Raw genomic sequence first — 22,088 nt, 5'->3', positions numbered from 1 at the left:
ATCCAGTCGGAATTAAGTTTGGTCCAGTACAACCACGACGCAGTGACCGTTCCTATTTATAATATTAACTAAACCCGGCGGTTGCTCGGATCATGCCACTGACCGTGATAAAAAGTATCCTTTATTGTATACGAGTACCTATTGTCCTCTTCATTGCATATATAATTCTCAATGCTGAGGGTCGTGACCTCCCTTAATAACTTTTTCCGAGACTATCCTGCGCCAGCACCGCCTAGCTTCGGCTACGCGGCATCGTGGACAGAGGCATTGAGAGGAGAGCGTATCTGGTTCGACCAGCGCATTGGATTTCTGGCCACTGGGCCTTCTTTCGCGTATCTTACCTATTATTAACAACTCTTATAAATTGTCACCTCTCCTTCTAGAAATGTATCTAACGAAATCTAAACTCCTCCCCATTCCGGTAAAAATGGATTCGCTGGTTCGGTATTCTCTCCAATGAATCCCGAGCATTTTCCTCCAACGCCACATCTCAAATGCGTTGCTGACTTGGGCGTTGAGGGCCAAGTCTCTCTGCCGTAAAGAAAAAATGAGAAGACGAGGGAGGTGACGAGCTGTTCCTCGGTATTCCTCAAAATGTTTCTCTCGCTCTTATTCTCGGATATATATTTTTAGCGTAGTTAATTTTCTTTGTAAAATAAGCTGATAAGTTAACAAATTGTATAATCTTCGCTTACGTGCCGAAGATATTAAGTTACACAACAAATATCTCGAGCGAGTGAAATAATAAAGTAAAATTACATAGTGTATATTATTATGTATATGCAACAATTCAAATATTTCTAAAAATAAAATAGTAATATAACAATTTTAAAATAAAATAAAATATGGTCTACCATGACACCCTCAAACCCTCAATCGAAATAAAATAATCACCTGTCTGGTAGTCAGGTCCCATTCAGCAGCCATGTCTACTTCAAAAGGCTCGTCATCTTCTACATCCAAATGCTCCTGGCTCTGTGTCTCGGTACCCTCGGGTGGGATAGGCCTGCGAGGTCGTCCAGGACGGGGTAGGCCCACCGACGCCACCAAAACGGGCACGTCGTAGTCGTGAACTGGAGGTGGATCTTTGCGGACCTCCAAGACCTTGAGGTGCATGACTGTGTCTCCTTCTGTTGAAGTAGATAAGCCACAGGTGGTCAATGTTTAGGTGGATGTCATCAGCGGCCACGTTGTGTCAGACCAGAAACCAGATCTCAGTTTCTGGACGTGCCAACCACAAACAAACGATTTATGAGTTTATCTCCTATTTAATATTTTGGTTCTAAAGAAGAAAAAAAAATTTCGCGGCAATTTGGTGCACGTGAAAGAAGTGAAACTTCTTTTGCGGTGTGTAGTATAGGTTTTCCTCATTTTCCATACTTAAATTAAATTTGTCTTGTAATAGGGAATACTGTGTATAAGGAAACGACTTAGCTTATTTTGTCCTTTCCCTCTCTCCACGGTCGAGTGATTCGCGAGACGCTGTGTCTATTTTCTCACTCTCGCTCTTCCTAAATTGTATATTTTCTCTCTAGCCGTAACAAATCTGTCGCGAGTTAAATTTGACTCTCAACGCGCCTAAAGAAGTTTCACTTCAAAAATTAAAATTAAAAACAATTCGCTTACAATTTAGAAAAAAAAAAAACTATTCCAATTCGCGGTATTTTATTGTTTTATTAATTTACGTTTGTTTGTTACGCTCACATCGCTGTGCTATGCCAATATGCTCTTTTTAACTGGGTTTCATTTTTGTTATAGGGTTATAGTTCTATGAATTCCTGCATCAATTTTTAGTATGCAATTATGCCTCGCATGGTTTTTTCCCCTTAAGGCCTCTGAGGCACTTTATAATTGAGCTAACGAGCTCTTAAGCCCTATGAAACCCAACGTCTCGTAAAAAAAGCATATATAATGCAAGGCTCTTGTTTCTAAAACGATGTTTATTAATTCTAATGTTAGTACAAAATTTTCACTGAATAAGTATCAGACAACATAGTACCTATATTAATAACAACAATCGCAATCGGCAACATTGAGGTAACGAGATATACTAAAGTCAAATGTTGATTTATCTATAGCAAAAACCAAAGATTTGTTTGACGAACTTAATGTGATGCGAGAGAAAATAGAATTGAATTACAAATGACGAGAGTATAAAAAACCATGCATGATGTTCGCAAGCAGTAATATATCAAGTAAAGTATAGAACGATGGGATGTCAATGTTTCTACCCATAGACACAGCCCACCGAGTTCTCCGCCGGATCTTCTCAGTGGGTCGCGTTTCGATCCGGTGGATCTGCGAAACACTGCTCTTGCTAGGGCCAGTGTTAGCAGCACTCCGGTTTGGGCCCCGTGAGCTCACCTACACTAAACTTCTAAATATTAGATACATTTTGTCGGACATCTTCAACTTTTCAAACTTTGATTGTTACTAAAAGATTCCAGGTTATGTGACAATTTTAGGAGCGGACCATTTTCTCACAATTCGTGATAGTTTTTTAGTATCACGTACATTTTTTGGGTTGAGGTTAAGCTACGCACTAGCTAGAGAAACATGAACGCCAATAGCCAAATACATCCTCGTAGATGTATTTAGAAAATAAAAAACAAATTTATCAAATATAAGCCCTGAAAAGCCACTTATAAGTCAAAGCGAACGAAGAAAATTCGGGTTTGCGCTGGACAATAAACAATTTCCTTCTTTGTTTCCTCTACTTAACGACCGGTGAAAAGCCATTTGGTTTAAGCAACATTTCGGTAAATACGCGACATTTATCTTTGTAATTGAAGGTGCGTTTTATTTGGTATTCGCATCAACAGTTCGATGTTTTTCATTCAACTTGAATTAAGTTTCAAATAGCTGGAGAAGCTTTTTGTAATGATATTTTTTCCAAATTTTGAATTTAAAGGGCTTTCTTGTAAAGTTGCAAAAATGTCGCTTAAACCAAACAGCCTTTCACCCCTCGATATGAATGTGCTTACTTCGAAATACTTTGTACAAAGTTTGATGTTTGAATCTCATTGGTCTTGGCACATCACAATAAGATAACCTTTGAGATAGCCTTTGTTTCTACTTATTATAAATAACGTCGTATGTTCACTGACTGTACCTTCATTGGTGTATTCGACCATTGTGACTCTTGCTGACACTGGAGCCAAAAACTAAGTTGGCTAGCAATGCCAAATTCATTTTTTATAAATATTAATGTTATGAAGGTTCATTTACCAACTAAGGTTGCCTTCCTGTGAGTGTTCAGATCGTGTAGAAGATGCGCCAACAAAGTGGGCAGTTTGGACGACCCGCTAGATACGAACCCGGTCTCTTCTTCCATTATTGTCTGTAAACGTTTAAATTTACTTGATTAAAAACTGCGTGAACATATTGTTTATTTTACATTGGCTAAAGCTAATGACAGATTCATGACTAACGGATGACCTTTCCCCCAAGATCCCTAGTAATTAAATATTATAATTAATATAAAAGATGTGAGTCAGACAAACTTTCATCTTCTACTGAATACCAAGCCTTATATAAATATGTATATAATATTATATAAATAAAATGTCTGCTGAGTCTGTTGTTGGTAAATAGTTAGTATTATTTACGCCAGTCTGCAAAATTTCAGCTAATTGCTCTTTATTTAGAATAGTAAAAATATCTAACTTAAATTTTCAAGGAAAACGAAGATTATTAAGCTTCAACGGGGTGTAGAAATAACAAAAATACACTTAGTTGAGTTTCAAGGGCGAATTCATTGTACAGTTCCCCTATTTTTGAAACCCAGAAGTTTGCCTTTGGTACATTATGACACACCCTGTTGGCGCCTTTTTTCTTCTTTTTATTAATTGACAACTTCAAGGTCCTCCCTAATGTAGGCCGCGCGTTTCTATTAAAGTTTTTGGATTTGTACTGAATTTACGTATAATAAAATAATGCCATGACAATGAATTAATTGTCTTATCTTATATTAACACATACTAGTTTAAAATTCTAATAACTTAATGGTAGCTATACATTAGAACGGGAACTGCGTAGTCTGCATATTGAACCATACTAATTACAAATTCAGAAATCTTCAGACAAGTTATATTTATACCTTTCATTGTCAAATGATATAACAGTGAATACAATAGTTACTATTCGTAGTGCTCATCCTGAGGTCGCCATCGCCATATTTATGCAGCGAATATGCTGTGTTTTGTGGGATACGGCCATTATATGCAAAAGTCGAAATTTCGACTATGTATCATATTGTGATATGTATGGGCTCCAGTAACTAGTTAAAACCAGGGATTATGACATCATTTACCCATTTTATATAGAACAGAATATTATATTTAATTATAATAAGTATCATATTTAATAACTCTCCTGACTGAGGTTTTAATAAATACAGCACTCATCAGCTTTCCAATTGTCAAAAAAGGGCAATAGAAGTAATTTAAATACCGCTAGCTTGGAAGGGAACAGGCTTACATTTACTTACCAAATGCTCACCAAGTTTTTTGACAACAGGCTCATACTGTACTGTCTTGGACCAACTATCGCATACAAAGCAGATATTGAAGAGATACACATTACGTTCATATCTGGGGTTGTCTATGCGAATTGGGTACCCAACAATTTTGTGCCCTAGTGCATTTCTGAAAATAACAAATAAAAATATGTTAGCAATTGAATATTAATGGTAATCTTAGTTCCAATTTATATACTTTTGCTTTTTTGCTAATACCACTAAATCTCTGATAAGTTGACAAGCAAGGTGAAAGGGTTAATGTGTTTATTTGTTGATTCATCCAGTAATTAATTAATATTCTTATATCAATTTAATGAATTTTATTAGTTATATTAATTAATTAAAAAAAGATTTACCACTAACATTTAGGCTTTAAATTGTGCCCAGTTTAGTCTACATTTCTAACATTTCAAATTAATCACACCTTGAATCAAAATACTTACATGGTCATAGTGCATTTTTGTATTTGTGGTTTAGGAATGATGTATGCACTTATTGAATCGAAAACTTCTTTTGAAATATAGTCTTCCGGGAACTGAAACATTTTAATTATGTTTAATTTATTAACAGTGACATACATGGGGATTTAAGTTCTTAGGAATACTCAGCAGTTAGGCAATTTTGTGCATTTGTGACCTTGGATATTGCCGATGCTCTTGAGAGAAAGTGATTGTTGACTACATAGTAAGTAGTGTGTCAAAGGCAGTAAAAAATTATCAATTAGTATAAGACTTGTTTTATTATGACAAACAAGGACTGTTTACAAGATGTAACATACTCAGAATGTTATATTTAAAATTATACTGTTATCATTACAAAGATATTTGTTGTGAACTGCACTTATTAGAACAATAACCTCATTATTTGATATGGACACTTGCAATACTGCAATCACATAAACAACTAACAACATTGTATCTTTGTTGTCAACAACTTTGACTGTTTTACTAGTTACTTTATCAAAAATCATTTATTATAACATCAACTAGAGCAACAGATAGCACAATTATGAACTGGAAGACCAATATCATTTGCTCAACTATTGCTCAACTATTCTCAACTATTCTCGAGTAACAACAGAAAGATCTATCAACAACATTGTTATTGTAGTTCTGTGCATGTTTCATTTTCCAAAACAACACTGTTGCATTGCTATGGGGTATGATTTTAATTCTATTATTAACCTTCTGTGTCCCACATTCATCCATGAACTGCCCATTCAGATTGTGCCTACTACATTGCAGTACTGCTGATTGAGAAAGTCAGAACAAACTTCAATACTATTACAGTTTAATTTAAGTGCGATTTTTAATTGTTTATGGCTGATATTTAAATATTCTTCCAAGTCAGTGCACTTTTTAATTTAAATTTTAATTTGGAAGTATCATTTTCATATTTTAATGGTTTGGTAAGTTTGTGTATGTTCCTTTACTCTTTTCGTCATTTTTACTTTATTTATTTATTTTTGGCCCAGGAATAAACAAATTATAATTTTTTTGTTTGGAGTAACGAATGATAATCTACTTTTTGTTAAATATTACATTTCTAATTAATTACAAAGTATGTACTAGTGGTAGGATCTTATGAGTGCACGCAGGTAGGTACTACCACCTTGCCAATTTCTGTTGTGAAGCAGTAATATGCAGCTGTTGTACTGTAAAAACTGAGATCTTAGAACTCATGTCTCAAGGTGGATGATGGAATTTAACTTGTAAATGTATATGGGCTCCAATAACTACTTAACACCTGGTAGGCCATGACCTCATCTACTGATCTAAGCAATTAAAAAAAATGTACATTACAGTAATGTCATTTCCACATATAGGGAAAAGAATGTCACTCCAATCATTATTGTGGTTGCAATCATTAATGCTAATAACCTTATTTATTACTGCTGTACAGCATAAACCGAGAAAAAAAATTTGAAGCATTTTAACAATTAAGCATGCATAAGATGAAATTTATTCAAAGAAATCTAAATGAATTAATACAAACAGTGAATTACGTTAAATGTGCAGAGCTTAGAAAAAAAATCGATAAAATTTGCGCATTGCGAAAAAGACTGTGTATCTAAATCAGCGTGACCGATGACTCATGAGGTTCCTAGAAGTGTTACGTACCTGGCATGAAATCTTTGGGCCTGCGACAGGGTGGAATTCCCCTAGGAATATACATCGAATTGGGCCTTCCCGCCCGCAACCTTCATAGTATCTAGTCTCCATTATTTTACTAGACACCAAATCTAAATTCGGCTCTAAACTACCATCAAAGTCCCTCCTCGTCGATGCCTTCGAACGTCTCTGTACTTGCATTTGCTATAGTTCACTGTTGCATTTTGAAGAAAAAACAATTGTTAAACTATATCGCCGTGTTATCGTAAATAAAACAAACACAACTCTATTCACTGAATTTTAAACGTGATCATTCTAAAGTTTGACACAATGTTGCCAGTACTTGGTAATTTAATTCGCATAGAATCAACAAAGTCTATAGTTGCCAGCTTAAAATTTTTAAAAGTCGATGTGTTTAAATCAAACATGATTCCGAATAATTAGCAAAGAAAATTGAAGGTATATCAATAAATATTATTTAAGTACGTAAAAATAGTAATGCTACTTACTCTTTCTAAGAAGTCTGTCAACTCCAACGACAGCGTAGCTTACTAAATTATTATTTTTCTGAAAATGAACGAATTACGAACACTGAACACTGACTGAATACAACACAATTTAAGATTAAAATTTTGTGTATTTATAAGGTTATCCCTCCCTTTTCTGAGGCACAATAAACGGCAGCTGTACTGCTTACCTTACTTCAGTTCCCGGTGGCGTAACAATAACGGAGACTCTTAATATAATTGAACGGTTTCTGTAAGAGCCCCCTCTTAAAGCCCCAAAAATTTGTTTCAAAAACTTTTATTGACTGAGAGACAAAAGCAGAGCTGTGGGATTTTTTTCACAGTCTTATTATTCTTGCTAGTAAACACACTATACAAATATAGTCACATGTACACGTGTACCTTATTTGTGACTTTTTTGTCATAGTGTAAATCGATTAGAATAAGTAAAGTCAGGAAAGAGGAAACAAACCTGTTTATCCCACAAATGTGGGAATCAAAAATCCGATCCTTTGGGATTTTTGCTGTTTCGCCACTTACCTACAGTTAACTTTTTTATTTATTATATTATTTACTATTAAAATTATTACTTCTACTCGTGAAAGCCACAGAGTTTACTAAGCACTTACTGTTTTTTGTTTGAATAATGTCAGTTGTATTATCCAAGTTCAAAGGTATGTAGCAGTTACTAGAAAAAATGCATAATCTAATAAACAGCACAAATTGCAGAATAGTTATTATTAGATATGTAATTTGTAGGTAATCTAAAAAATGAAACAATGCAAATGTTTCTGAAATCTACTAGAAATGCAGCTTCTAACACTATTCATTAGCCTCGAGCAAACTCTTATACAAACTGAGTTTCTTATTTAAATGTCATTAGTAGTGGTCGGAGTAGGTAGAATGATTTTATATACTTGCGTCAAGATATTATAATATGGACATGCCATTTTATCCATAATGTGCGGGAAGTACCGGAAAAAGTTCCCGGATTTGAACTACGATAGCAGCGCACTCTACGAATCGAGGTAAGTGAATGAGATACCTGGAACACAGCGCGCGCGCATCGTTTTTTCTAACAAATACGCAATGAGTCATACAGGATACTTGCTTTTGATTGGTCGTTGCGTGCGGTCGATGCGTTGTGAACATAGATGAACATGAGATAAAGTATTAAAAAGCCCTGTTTAAGTTTTGCCTCATACTGACAAGCGTCTTTTCTAATTCAACAGAAAGAGACAAAATACCTACGGTGTAAATAATCCAAGGTGTTTTTGTATAAAATAAAATACTGATTTTTTTCACCATTAGTTAACACCGGCAGTGTAGATAGATATTATAATTACGTTTTTCACCTCAAACACAGATTTATGCTAATTTCGAAATTCCGGAACAAATATCAAAATAAATATGAAGTTCCGGTATTTTGGAGGCATATCCATATTATCCTCTACGTTTGACGTCAACGACCTTAAATCAATCTACCTACTTCCGACTTCTGGTCATAAGCCACGGAAATCACTTAAGATATGTATATCGTGTTAACAATATGAACACAAAAAATTTGGATTGAATTTTTTTACTGTTTTCCCCATCAATTACGAAAGTTTGAAAGGAGAGGTTTAATTTTAAGGTTAACTAACATACGACTTAGAATACAAGATAAAACAAATAACTTTTATGACTTCAATAAAATCAGATTAGAGCAGTTCTTGTGACGACCTCCAGTCTCAAAGGGAAGATCTTCCACCGAGCAGGTGATATTGCTCGGTAGACCGACGGTCCGAACGTTGTTATTCGGAACTTGTATATATGCGCTTTATCTTGAAAATGTCGTAAGCGAGTTTTTTCTTTTTTTTTTTTTTTCCCTACCTAAGCTGAGAGCCTTGAGAGGCTATTTCAGCGTAACCCTAACTTTTGTAGGTGAGCTCACGGGGCTCAAACCGGAGAGTTGCTAACACGAACCCTAGCAAGAGCCGTGCTTCGCAGAATCTACCACCAGATCGGAAACGCGACCCACTGAGAAGATCCGGCGAGAAACTCAGTGGGCTGTGTCTGAGAGTTAATTTACTCGTCGAGCCCTTCGTCGCAAGCGACGGGTTCGACGAGAACGGTGACCGGTGCTTGAAGTACCTAGAAGCACCGTTAGTGGATCGGGAGGATCCGAGATGACGTGTTTTGGGCGACGTTGACTGCTTTCCATTCTGTCAGCAGGATCGGGAATGTAGTTACCGGCGGCCACGATGAGGGGGTTCTCATGTCGTGCCGCTTTATCGAAGTGGCGCATCGACGCCGACTGTAGATACTTACTGATGGACTCTAAGTCCAGGTCGTCATGGAGGTCGACGTTCCTGACGAACCACGGGGCTCCGACGGCTATCCTGCAAAAACGGGATTGAATAATTTGGAATGATTTTAAGTGAGTGCGGGCCGCGTGAGCGAACACTACACTTGCATAGGTCATGACGGGGCGTATGGAAGTTTTGTAGAGTGTCACCTTATTTCTAAGGGACATTTTACTTCGCCTACATATCATCGGGTAGAGACGTCCTAGAATGAAGGCGGCACGGTCGCGTACCGTCTTGATGTGCGGGCGGAATGTCATCCTACTGTCGAGGGTGACGCCTAAATATTTGACCTTCGGGGCCCACGGTATGGGCTGGTCGAACATCGTGATTGGGCGAATGGCGGGGCGGAGGTGTTGACGCGCCTAGTCGGGAGGGGGATGCTCAGCGTGATGTTCGGAGGGCGACCCCTTTTGAAGAGCACCGCTGTGCTTTTCGTGGGGTTGATGTCGATGCGCCACTTCCGGAACCACTGTCCCATGGTGGTAGCTGCGGTCTGAAGTCGTCGATGAAGCAACGCCTTCTTCCTACACGAGTAGTAGATGGCGGTGTCATCGGCGAAGAGCGCCAGATGGGTCTCCGGAGACCGGGGTATATCATTGATATACAAACTAAATAGTAACGGGGAGAGGGCGGAGCCTTACGGGACTCCGGCTGCGACGTGGCGGGGCCGGGAACGCGTTCCCTCGACTCGATATCCGAACGAACGGTTCGACAAGTAGTCTCGTATGATGAGCACGAGTCTGTCTGGCACTCCCATGTTATACAGTTTGTATATCAACCCGTTGTGCCAGACTTTGTCGAACGCCTTCGCTATATCGAAGAAGAGGGCTCCTGTCGGGATTCGTAAGCGAGATTCAGGCATCTGTCAATTATCTTGCGTTGTATGATGGCTACCCGCCACATCACTCCCCTCCGAGACCGGAGGTCATGTCATTTAGTTAGTGTTGTCCGTGCTGAGATTAGCTTGCAAGTGCCAGTGCTGCTCGAAGTCTGCGGTGAGTCGAGACTGAGCTTGAATGCTGCGCGATGAGGCAGTGTAGGTGCGTGCCGTAGGACCAGGAAGCGCGGTGAGTCGGCTGCGATGATCCTGTTGAGGCTGCGATGCTGGCTTGCTGTGGGACGACTGTCAATGACGTGCTTTTTATCTGCGAGAATGCGGGGATTGTGGTAGCCGAAGTTCTTGATACGCTGATGATGAATCAGAAGGTTGCGTGTTCACATCACGTCGGGGTCACCAGTTTGTAGGGATATATACGACAAAGGGAAGATCTTCCACCGAGCGGTGACATTGCTCGGTAGACCGACGGTCCGAACGTTGTTATTCGGAACTTGTATATATGCGCTTTATCTTGAAAATGTCGTAAGCGAGATTCAGGCATCTGTCAATTATCTTGCGTTGTATGATGGCTACCCGCCACAACGACGATATTACATCAAGTTAATGAGTTCAAATGAAACACATTTCCCACTGATACAAATATTAGTGTAGACTGCTGTAGATGTAGATTATTGTAGATCGATCATATTTTGTCGTGTGCAACAGTTCCTACCACACTCTCTGATGACCAAAAATAATATCGCAACTGTTAATTATCTGCGTCCTCATTAACCACGTTTGATCGGAATCTTACTGCTGATCTTTGTATCACTCAGCCCACAGCTGCCTCTGCGCTGCTCGGTCTCATTGTAACGTACTATCAATTATTATTTTCAACGTAACAAGTTCTATATTTTTTTGTAAACAAAGAATTATTTTTTTAATCCACATTTTGTTATCAATAGGTTGTCATTGAAATAGATGACAAAAAAAATTGAAAATGTTCGATTCCTGTTAACATTTTGTGAAAATTCCAACGACCATAAATAAATGGCGGGAAACTCGGGAATTCCATTCACCTTGTAAAAAAATTGTTAAACGAACAGAGAAGACAATCAACTCGCCAGTTTTGTTTTACAGCTGTGCCCGAGCGCTGCTGAAGAGTGCTGTAAAAAATTTAAAAAAAAGAACGGACTGAATTTCGATCGGGCGACAAACGAGTTTTGTTTAAACGTTTCTTTTTTGAAACCGGATGTTCAGATCGATCCGTATTATTAGTACAAATAAAAGAGAGATTGAATAAAAAACGCGTCATGGTAGCATATTCATATAGGGTGTAATGAGACCGTTCGTGGAACAATCTACAACAGAATCGGAAAGGAATCTTGTTTTGCAAAACTATTTTTAAATTATTACAACATATTAAATGTTGAAATTTATACCAATAGCATTATTACGAGTATAATGTATTTAAATTATATTAATTGTGTATAAAATTTCAGTTCATAGCTCTATTTGTATTATTCATCGGATTTCTTTATAAAATGGATAATTTCCTTGATGCGCCCTAGATTTAAATAAATTAATTTGATAACATTTTTGCAATGGAAGATACCTTGCCACTTGGTAAGGACAGATGGCCGAGAATAAGGGCTTGGTCTGGAGAGGAAGGTTTGCTATTGCTGTTTTCCCAAGCACAATGTTGGATTACCTCCTGACCCAAAAAAAAATGTATTACTAAAATATCTTCCAGGTAAAGTATTTTAAACACATAACAATTAAGTTAATAATAAAAGCTAGTACCGCATATGAGCGTTGATTGCCCGACCGGACATTTCTACACCATTCATTATATTGAATACGACATATAATCTTGTATTTAGTAATTTTAACACAATAGAAAATATTGTACCCTTTTACTAGCGAATAAATTAATTATTCACTAATTTAATTTCGCATATAAACATATAGACTAGCTCTTAGAATACCTCTTTCTTTCGAAGGGTAAACTTGAAAAATAATGTGGTACTCGGGCATTGTAGTTTTTTTTTATTGCTTAGATGGATGGACGAGCTCATAGCCCACCTGATGTTAAGTGGTTACTGGAGCCCATAGACATCTACAACGTAAATGCGCCCCCCACCTCGAGATATAAGTTCTAAGGTCTCAGTGTAGTTACAACGGCTACCCCACCCTTCGAACCGAAACGCATTACTGCTTCACGGCGGAAATAAGCGGGGTGGTGGTACCTACCCGTGCGGACTCCCAAGAGGTCCTACCACCAGTGATTACGCAAATTATAATTTTGCAGGTTTTTGATTTTTTATTACACGATGTTATTCCTTCACCGTGGAAGTCAATCGTGAATATTTGTTGAGTACGTATTTCATTAGAAAAATTGGTACCCGTCTGCGGGATTCGAACTCCGGCGCATCGCTTCATACGAATGCACCGGACGTCTTATCCTTTAGGCCACGACGACTTCAAATTTAGTTACCTCGACAATGAATAGGTGAAAACTCCTTTCTATTGACTACATAAGGACATTTCGATAGGTTGAATATTTTCAGAGTAGTGACATCTCTTGACGACGAAGTCAAACAAAAGTGTGTTCGTTTGGTTTTTAATATTTAAAACTTACTTTTGCAAATAGTATGTATACATATTATTATATAAATTGTATTATTGCGCCTTCACTAATTACTTAATATTACCTTCTTTTTAATGCACACGCAGCGTAACAATGTGTATTGTAAAGCATGTGGTCTAGCAGTTAGTTTCCCTTTATTTAAAATACTAGCTTTTGCCCGCGACTTCGTCCGCGTGGAATAGTTACTTTGGCATAACGCTAAATTTTACCCACCTCTTCATTTACGTAGAAAGTGAAAATATTTTTGAATAATAGAATGTTAAGGAGCTATTTAAGGTACCAAAATCATGCTTTTTCGCCGACTTCAAAAGAGGAAGTTATCATATTCGACCATAATTTTTTATCTATGTATGTTCACCGATTTCTCGAGAATGCTTGAACTGATTCCGATAAAAAAAATTGGAAAGGTAGACTTCCCAAATGGTACTGTAATGATTAAGATCTGATGGGATTCTGGAGAAATCTAGAAAAATCTGTAATTGTCAAAGTCTATCTTGAAGTGATTTAGGTGTTTCAATGTTGTAATGAATAACGTATTTATTTGGATAAGGATTAATATCATCTTTATAAAAACACCTTCACAAATGCCCCCGATCACCCTCTTCGGCCAACCTATACCCTGGGCCAGGAAGGTCAAGTACCTGGGAGTCACCCTGGATGCATCCATGACATTCCGCCCGCATATAAAAACAGTTCGTGACCGTGCCGCATTTATTCTCGGCAGACTCTATCCCATGATCTGTAAGCGGAGTAAAATGTCCCTTCGGAACAAGGTAACACTTTACAAAACTTGCATAAGGCCCGTCATGACTTACGCGAGTGTGGTGTTCGCTCACGCGGCCCGCACACACATAGACACCCTCCAATCCCTACAATCCCGCTTCTGCAGGTTGGCCGTCGGGGCTCCGTGGTTCGTGAGGAACGTCGACCTACACGACGACCTGGGCCTCGAATCGATCCGCAAACACATGAAGTCAGTGTCGGTACATTACTTCGATAAGGCTATGCGTCATGATAATCGCCTTATCGTTGCCGCCGCTGATTACTCCCCGAATCCTGATCACGCAGGAGCAAGTCGCCCTAGACACGTCCTTACGGATCCATCAGATCCAATAACTCTTGCATTAGATACCTTCAGCTCTAACACTAGGAGCAGGCTGAGGAACCCCGGTAACCGTACTCGTCGAACTTGACAAAGAGGTCAACGTGTAACCTAACCCGTGCATCAGCCCGCTGAGTTTCTCGTCGAGTCTTTTCAGTGGGTCGCGATTCCGATCCGGTAGTAGATTCATTCGCGAAGCAATTGCTTTTGAGTTGTTAGGTCTCCTTCGGAGGCGCTCGGGCAGTTGTTAGCAAATCCCATCCCTCCTGGTTGAGCCTTTGCTCGCCCACCTGTCCTGGTGAAGCTGGAAAGGCCTCTGGGCCACTAGTAATCTTTCAATCATAATAAAAAAACCTTCACAAATAATGCTTTATTTTAGAACAAATTTGTTTAACATAAAAAACGTTATATAGTGAGTCAACCTTAATATACTTAGTCTGGCCATATGTACTGTTACAATTAAAAATAAACAAAATATTACATTTGAATTTGGAATCTGTAATTTTTATATGATTGCTCATTGAGTTTTCTCATTTTGGCGCCAATACATTGTACAATATTTTGCGATATTAAAATGGAGTGGGGTGATAAAGAGAACCGAATCGCTGTGATTGCATTACACAAAATAGGTATGGAGCCAAATGCAATTTTTAAAACTCTCTATACGCGTGGTATTAGTAAAATGTTTGTGTACCGGGCTATTAATAGGTGCAAAGATCTGGCTGTCCACGTAGTGTTCGTACGAAAAAGGTGGTCAAAGCAGTAAGGGAAAGAATTCGAAGAAATCCTGTCCGAAACGAAGAAATCCTGTCCGAAAGCAAAATATTTTATCTCGGGAGATGAAGATAGCACCTAGAACCATGTCGCGTATTTTAAAAGATGACTTAGAACTTGCAGCTTATAAGGGACGTACCTACTGGTCATTTCTTGACTGATCATTTAAAAGAGAATAGGGTGGTAAAATCGAAACAACTACTGAAGCGGTACGCAAAGGGAGGTCATAGAAATTTTTTGTTTACGGATGAGAATTTTTTTACAATTGAGCAACATTTTAACAAACCAAATGACCGTAAGCTCTAAGGAAGCTTCCCAATTAGTAGACAGAGTGCAACGTGGGCACTATCCGACTTCAGTGATGGTTTGGTGGGGTATTAGCTATGAAGGAGTGACTGAGCCATACTTTTGTGAAAAAGGTATCAAAATATCGGCACAAGTGTATCAAGATACCATTCTTGAGAAGGTAGTGAAGCCCCTTAACAACACCATGTTCAATAATCAAGAATGGTCCTTCCAGCAAGATTCGGCGCCAGGTCATAAAGCTCGGTCTACGCAGTCTTGGTTGGAAACGAACGTTTCGGACTTCATCAGAGCTGAAGACTGGCCGTCGTCTAGTCCCGATCTTAATCCGCTGAATTATGATTTATGGTCAATTTTAGAGAGTACGGCTTGTTCTAAACGCCATGATAATTTGGAGTCCCTACAACAATCCGTATGATTGGCAGTGAAAAATTTTCCCATGAAAAGAGTGCGTGCTTCTATTGATAACTGGCCTCAACGTTTAAAGGACTGTAGTGCAGCCAATGGAGACCACTTTGAATAAGCTTTTTATACTTTAAATTGTTTTATATTTATGTATTAAACTAACACACTGTAAAAGTAATAAATGTTATTTGCAATAGATTTTCTTTCCTTTGTAACAGTATTAATGGCCAGACTAAGTAGACATATGCTGTCGCGGACTTTTTTTAAATCTTTTAAAGGTTAACAATTTTTTCATACATTATTATAGCGAAATTTTAACCATCCTTTTTGAGAGCTTCCGCAGCGTGCGCTGCGTAAGCTCTCAAAAAGCTTATTTGTAAATTACGATATGTAGTAGTAAAAGTTACAATAACAATAAGTAAATATGTCATCAAAAAGAATCGTCGAATCAGAATCAAGAAACAGAAAGGAATATGAAATAACGATTTAAACATTTTACTCGTGAATTTTTATTCCAAACAGCGGTTGTCTCTCATGCTCTATTTGTGGAGGTTAGAGGGTAGAATCGAATTTTTAAGATTGTTCTTCTTGCACATTCGTATTTCCTCTTAGCATCGGTGGACCTTCGTTTTATAAGAAGTTGCATCTTTTGTTAAAACTTGTCCCAATAGATACACCAAGATGTCTAATGTAGCAAATAGAAATCGACGCGACAATAAACTATGTTTTCCAAAATTCGCGTATCAAATAATGACAAAGCATACACGCTGCTTTTAACTTATGTAATAACACATTTTCACTATGCTTAGCGAATGAATGATTTCTTTCTTTCTTTCTTTATTTGCTCATCGAAGTTAATAAAGAATATAATAAGACGTTCGCATCAACGATGGAGTAGATAGAGTGCATCTTGAATAATTCAAGTATCACTCAGATTATCATGTTACAATACCTTTAAAACCTTCTTTATCTTTATTACAGAATAACCGTTGTTCGAAATTACGTAAGATGTGAGATATTTGAAAGGTAAAAAATAATAAAGGTGACATTTTAATTAGTTTAAATTACATCTATGACATGTGAAAACAAAAGAAAATACCAACTATCTTTTGCCTTCATCAGTCTGCTGTTCTTAAATCCGGTTTCACTCATCTATGAAGACATTGTTTGGCAGGGAATTGTTTTAGACACTTAAAGAGAAGATGGTTTTATTTGTCTAGGAAGAGCTCGGGTATAGTGGGTTTTTCAACCACAACTTTAATCCAACATAAAGAATACAACGATTTTTTTAAATAATATAAATCTTAGTCAATATTAATCTTGACTTAGCTTCGAAACCTTATTTCCGTTGCTGTAGTAACCGATGACACTACAAACATGTCTGTTAAAATAGGTAATATGAATTGAATATAAATGTGATCTTGAATTACGTACATTGCATGCACGTAATTATTGAGTCCACAATCGTCTTTTTAATAATTATATCAACTGCAGGACATGAAACACAGCACATAAATGTTCCACTACGGTGTACAGACCTGTTGGCGTGTTTCATCTAGCTTGTTCTTGCGACTTTTGACTAGGATGCTTATTTGGTTCACGGGTGCTCCTAATCTTAATTCTAAATTATAGACTATGTAAACAACAAAGGTAACTAGTGACAAAGTTGAAATGACACATACACACTCACCCGGCCAATGTCGATTTAAATATGTAATGACCAATCGATCGATTCTAGGTCACTAATTAGATAAATCTAACTTATTTCCAAGGTCAACCTTCATTGCACATAAATCGCGCATCTAGCTTGCGCCAGTATGCGTGCATGTGCATATTGATGTTAATGTAGAACATGCTTTTTTTAATTGAACTTTAGTATATAAAAATTTTTTTTATTAGGTTTGTTATGTTGGACTCAATTTTGAATTTATAAAACAGTAAATTTACATAAATATATTCTACCGATTTTCTTGTTCTTTTTGTTAAATAACTATTGACGAGTTTAAGTTTTGTCAATTTTTTTAAATATGTGTTATACTAGTTGTATACTAATATATATAGTATACTAATAGAATAGAATTCAATATAGAATGTGATTTATATTAAACTAATCTCAGTCTTGAGGTATCACTGATTATGATCGAATTTTGATCTTTGGGCGAACCCTAGTATTACAAATGATGTTCATAATTACCGTAGCATCCTTCATCAGAAATTATTTTGTTTAGAAAATTGTTACACGTACAAATATTATGGAAAAAAACTAGATACGTCGCACAAGTACCGCTTAATTTTACTAATTTTTTGACTTAGTACGGATCGATATTGGATTAAAACTTAATGATTCAGAATACAGTGAACATAAGGACGGAATCTCTGTCATCATAACATTTAAATGCTATGTAACTGTAGCCTCTTCCTGTAATTCAGACCACGACAAAGCAGTTGTTTCACATAATTGATCGGATCGTAAACTTCTTGTAATAAAATAAATATAAATCGGTACTGCTTATTACATATTAACCTAACCTAACGGCCGTCTGGTGTAGTGGTAAGTGACATGGTCACTACACAAGGGGGTCGCGGGTCCGAATCCCGCCAAGGGAAGAATACTTGTATGATAAATATCAAAATGACTTTTCCAGGGTTATGGATGTGTATTAAATATATGTATGTGTATAATAAAAATATTGCATTTTTTCCGTTATCTGGAACCTGTAACACAAGTTCTTTACGAACTTAGTACGGGACCAGTTAACGTGGCGTGATTGTTAGTAAATATTTATTTATTACAGATAGTGTATTCCGCGTTATATATTTATGTGTGTTATCAATTAACTGGTCTGTCACATCAGGAATTTAAGATCAGAGCCTAATATTCATAATGGAATAACGTGCGTTTAAAAAAAATTCTAAATGACTAACTAAAAAACAACTACTAAGACCTATATAGTTTTATTATTATTAATTAAATCGCTATTTCATCAGAAACGTAACCATCATAACACAAGTGCCGATTCGAAAATAGCTATTTAAGTCGCCTGAAATATTACGTCGCAAACAGTTATACAATACGAAGTTTCTATAGTCACATTGACCTAGAATTCAGGTGACAGCTACGCTTCGCTCTGCCCGTGAACCAGGAAGTTTTTCAAGGTTAAAGTCGAGCATGCGCCCCTTTAACCCTCGGCGATCGCACTGACTTTGTCGCGACGAGTGGCGTCAATAAAAATAACAAATAAATACCATCGTAAAACCGAACTCGTGCAATTCTTATCTTATTTTATGTTTTTAAATAGGTTTAAGCACGTTTTTGTATTGAGTTTAAATAAAAATGTTAAGAGTTAATTTCGAAATTGAAAAGAAATAGCTGTGACGTCACTAATGTTGAACTATCAGACGCTGGAACAAAGCCACGTCACGCTGCTAGCATCTTCCCTAACCGCCTGCCTACACATACATATTTCTGAGCGGTAGCGCCGGTATAAGGTATTCGAAAACAAGCCAAGAACCAATTCCAGTATGCCACCAGGCTTACTGCACCGTAATCCGTGAGCTTATAATAGAGCTATATCGACCGATATCCGATTGTAAAAAAGTTAATGTATCGAAAATTTTTCAAACATCGAAAATTAGGGGAAGATTTTGTGATGAACGCCGTGATAGTCGAGGCTACGAGTTCAACGACCATCGATGATGACCTCTATACGTACGTACTTCCTTCAAAATTATTTAAAAAAAACCTGATTATATACCCTTTAAATGAACTCACCCCTTCATCCGACGGCGACATATCCGGTAGATAGTTGTTTTGTCTAGACTTCGATCAAAATTTCCCCCTTTTGTCACCGATCGTCTCCTCTATTTAGTGAATTTCTTTGTTTCCATATTCTTTAATCACAGCTTTAATTAACTAGTTTAACTACGAACATAGTCACAAAACTATGCAAAAAGCAAAATGCTAGAAGCTGCATCTTATCTTAAGTTAACTTAAAATAATCAGATTAAACTGTGAAAGTGTTCAATGTAACTTTTAGTTCCTTATGCATTCATATGGTCGCACCAACGCTTTCCATATCTAAATAATAATCGAATTACCATATACATATAACTATTAAGTAGTCTGAATTTTATAATCGATAAATGTGCCAGCTGTGGTGCGGCCTTGGTCGCGTCCTTCGGCTTCCGTAGACGTCTCGACTACGGGTGCTATCACATTTAACGACGTAATATTAAGTGTTTATTTTTGTTGAAAACTAATTCTGAGCGAGCCTTAGGCATAATGAAAATTTTTCCTCTTGTTTTTCTTCATAACTCGAATATTTATCACAGATTTTCGTAGACTAAGTGCTACGGAAAACGCTAATATCTTGCATTTAATTCGACGAGTACGACGATTCATTTGAACTTAAAAATATAATTCATTAAGCGCTAATCATTGATGAGAACCGGCCCTGTTGTTGACTAAATATACTCTTTAGAGACAACAGTCTCTTTGACCCACATGAATGTATTGTGACTAGCCCGATTAGAGATATATTTCATTGGGCTCAAATCCAGCACAAACTAGATTACTTTCCCCAAATCGATATACTCCTGGGCACATTATGTAGTCTCCGGGAGTATGTACATATGTGTATGTACAATTTATTCACTGCTTGACTGTGTGACTATGTTAAGCGACGTAGCCCGAAGGACTGCGAGGTTGAAGTTGTAGCGGGCAGGGAACATCGCTCGTATAACTGATGGTCACTGAAGTTCTTGAGTAGCGATTACATATACTCAAGCCTCGGAACCCACATCTCAAGGTGGGTGGCGGTATTGAAGTTGGAGAAGTCTATGGGCTGCAGTAACCGCGTAACATCAGGTGGGCTGTCAGCTCGTCCACCAATCTAAGCAATGAAAAAATTATCGGAAGACGTAGCGCGGATAGGGCCTTCTCACAACTTGGACCGACGACTTGTTAGAGGTCGCGGGAGGCAATAACATACGGGCAGCGCAGGACCGGTCATAATGCGAAACTTAAAGGGAACTATATCCACCAGCTGTGGACGATTCTGGGCTGATTATGTTCAACACGATGGCCGACGTAAGTGTGCATAATAGATCCGTGGTGGTAGGATCTTTTACTGGTGGTAGGATCCCTTGTGTGTCCGCGCGGGTAGGTACCACCACCCTGCCTATTTCTGCCGTGAAGCAGTAATGCGTTTGGGTTTGAAGAGTGGGGCAGCCGTTGTATCTTTACTGAGATCTTAGAACTTATATCTCAAGGTGGGTGGCGCATTTACGTTGTAGATGTCCATGTGCTTCAGTAACCACTTAACACCAGGTGAGCTGTGAGCTGGTACACCCATCTAAGCAAGAAAAAATGAAATAAAAAACTGCCTAAAAAATTAAATGAACACACTTTCGCATTCATAACTTCAAAACTGTTCTAATTTTCTGAATACAATATTATATGTATATATAGGTATATCATAAAAATCCAAGCCAAACGGCTGATAGCACTGAAATTTCCTGACTTTGAACTTCAGGTTTTTAATTATTTTTTACTGCTACTATTACTATTTGTTAATAGTGTACTTTCATGCTAATTAGATGAATAACAATTTAGCTACTTTAGGACATCCTATGTATCAGATTGAGAAAGATTCAAGGGTAAGGGTAATTGCTTAAGCAAGCATTGGGTAAACACAAGTTAAGGAAGTCAGGGTTGAGTTCAACAGTTCAAGTTAGCACCTGAGCTGAACTGCCTGTTTCCATTAGCGCAGTAAAACTTGATACAACACCATATGTAATACTTAATTCGTTAATAATCGTAATTATAACTTCTACTTATACGGCAAACTAGGCACTTTTTTCCCTATAATCCCGAACATTGAATATGATAATTATGTAGAAATAAGATTCAACATATTTCTAAAAAAGCAACAACGTTCTAAATTATTTTAGCATCTTCGAAAAACAGAATATTTGTGCGACATTGGAATGCGAACAATGTCTTGCATTAAGATGTTCGAACCCTTAGTGGTTAATTCGCAGAAAAAAAGAATCTACTAGCTGACCTGGCAGACTTCGTAGTGCCTTAATCGATAAATAAAAGACCTAACTTTTGTATAAAATAAACTTAAAACAAACAAAAGGAATCCGTCCGACGGGAGACAAATCAAAGGAAAAACAAAATTGTTATTTTTATTTAATTACGGGCATTTTCATATTTATTTACCTTTTAAACCTTCTCTGAACTAACACAAATAATTCAAGACCAAAATTAGCCAAATCGGTCCAGCCGTTCTCGAGTTTTAGCGAGACTAACGAACAGCATTCATAGATAGATTTGTATTTGTTGAAATGTCGAAAATATATTTTTTTAAACACACACGAGGACTTAATACAGCTTTTGCTTTTATTTATTTTACAGTTTCGGGGATTTCAAAAGTTATAATTTTTATAGTCTTAGATTGACAACTAAACATTGTGTTTATAGCCATAAATAGACGACTCAACATTAGGTATGTCTGTATCCTAATTCGTATAAGATTCTAGAGTGCAA

General features: G+C 37.4%; 2 protein-coding genes across 7 annotated transcripts in view; one reads left to right on the top strand and one right to left on the bottom strand.

Annotated features, from left to right (window-relative positions):
• Positions 1–8,009, bottom strand: part of LOC114250068 (GATOR complex protein NPRL2) — a 78,977-nt gene extending 70,968 nt beyond the window's left edge. The window contains exons 1-7 of one of the 2 annotated variants that reach the window (XM_089731896.1): positions 7,609–8,009; positions 7,140–7,197; positions 6,640–6,844; positions 4,963–5,054; positions 4,490–4,646; positions 3,229–3,340; positions 895–1,130 (exon numbers count right to left, since the gene is read on the bottom strand). In XM_089731896.1, coding sequence (XP_089588022.1) covers positions 895–1,130; positions 3,229–3,340; positions 4,490–4,646; positions 4,963–5,054; positions 6,640–6,831 — 789 coding nt within the window. In that variant the 5' untranslated portion in view covers positions 6,832–6,844; positions 7,140–7,197; positions 7,609–8,009. The remainder of the gene's footprint in view (positions 1–894; positions 1,131–3,228; positions 3,341–4,489; positions 4,647–4,962; positions 5,055–6,639; positions 6,845–7,139; positions 7,198–7,608) is intronic. The other variant, XM_089731891.1, reaches the window with a different exon arrangement.
• A 10,670-nt stretch (positions 8,010–18,679) lies between these two features.
• The window catches only part of LOC114249202 (ecdysone-induced protein 78C), a 109,266-nt gene continuing 105,857 nt past the window's right edge, over positions 18,680–22,088 (top strand). For 2 of the 5 annotated variants that reach the window (XM_089731863.1, XM_089731860.1), the window contains exon 1: positions 18,681–19,244. Coding sequence is in view for 2 of the 5 variants with exons in the window: in XM_089731854.1 (XP_089587980.1) it covers positions 19,138–19,244 (107 nt within the window). In the remaining 3 variants the exon portion in view is untranslated. Of the gene's footprint in view, positions 19,245–22,088 lie in introns of all 5 variants that reach the window. The other 3 variants (XM_089731856.1, XM_089731868.1, XM_089731854.1) reach the window with 2 other exon arrangements.

The sequence above is a fragment of the Bombyx mandarina genome, chromosome 01, assembly GCF_030267445.1.
Source record: "Bombyx mandarina strain Sakado chromosome 01, ASM3026744v2".
Lineage (NCBI taxonomy): Eukaryota > Metazoa > Arthropoda > Insecta > Lepidoptera > Bombycidae > Bombyx > Bombyx mandarina.
This window is presented reverse-complemented; position numbering and strand designations above follow the sequence as displayed.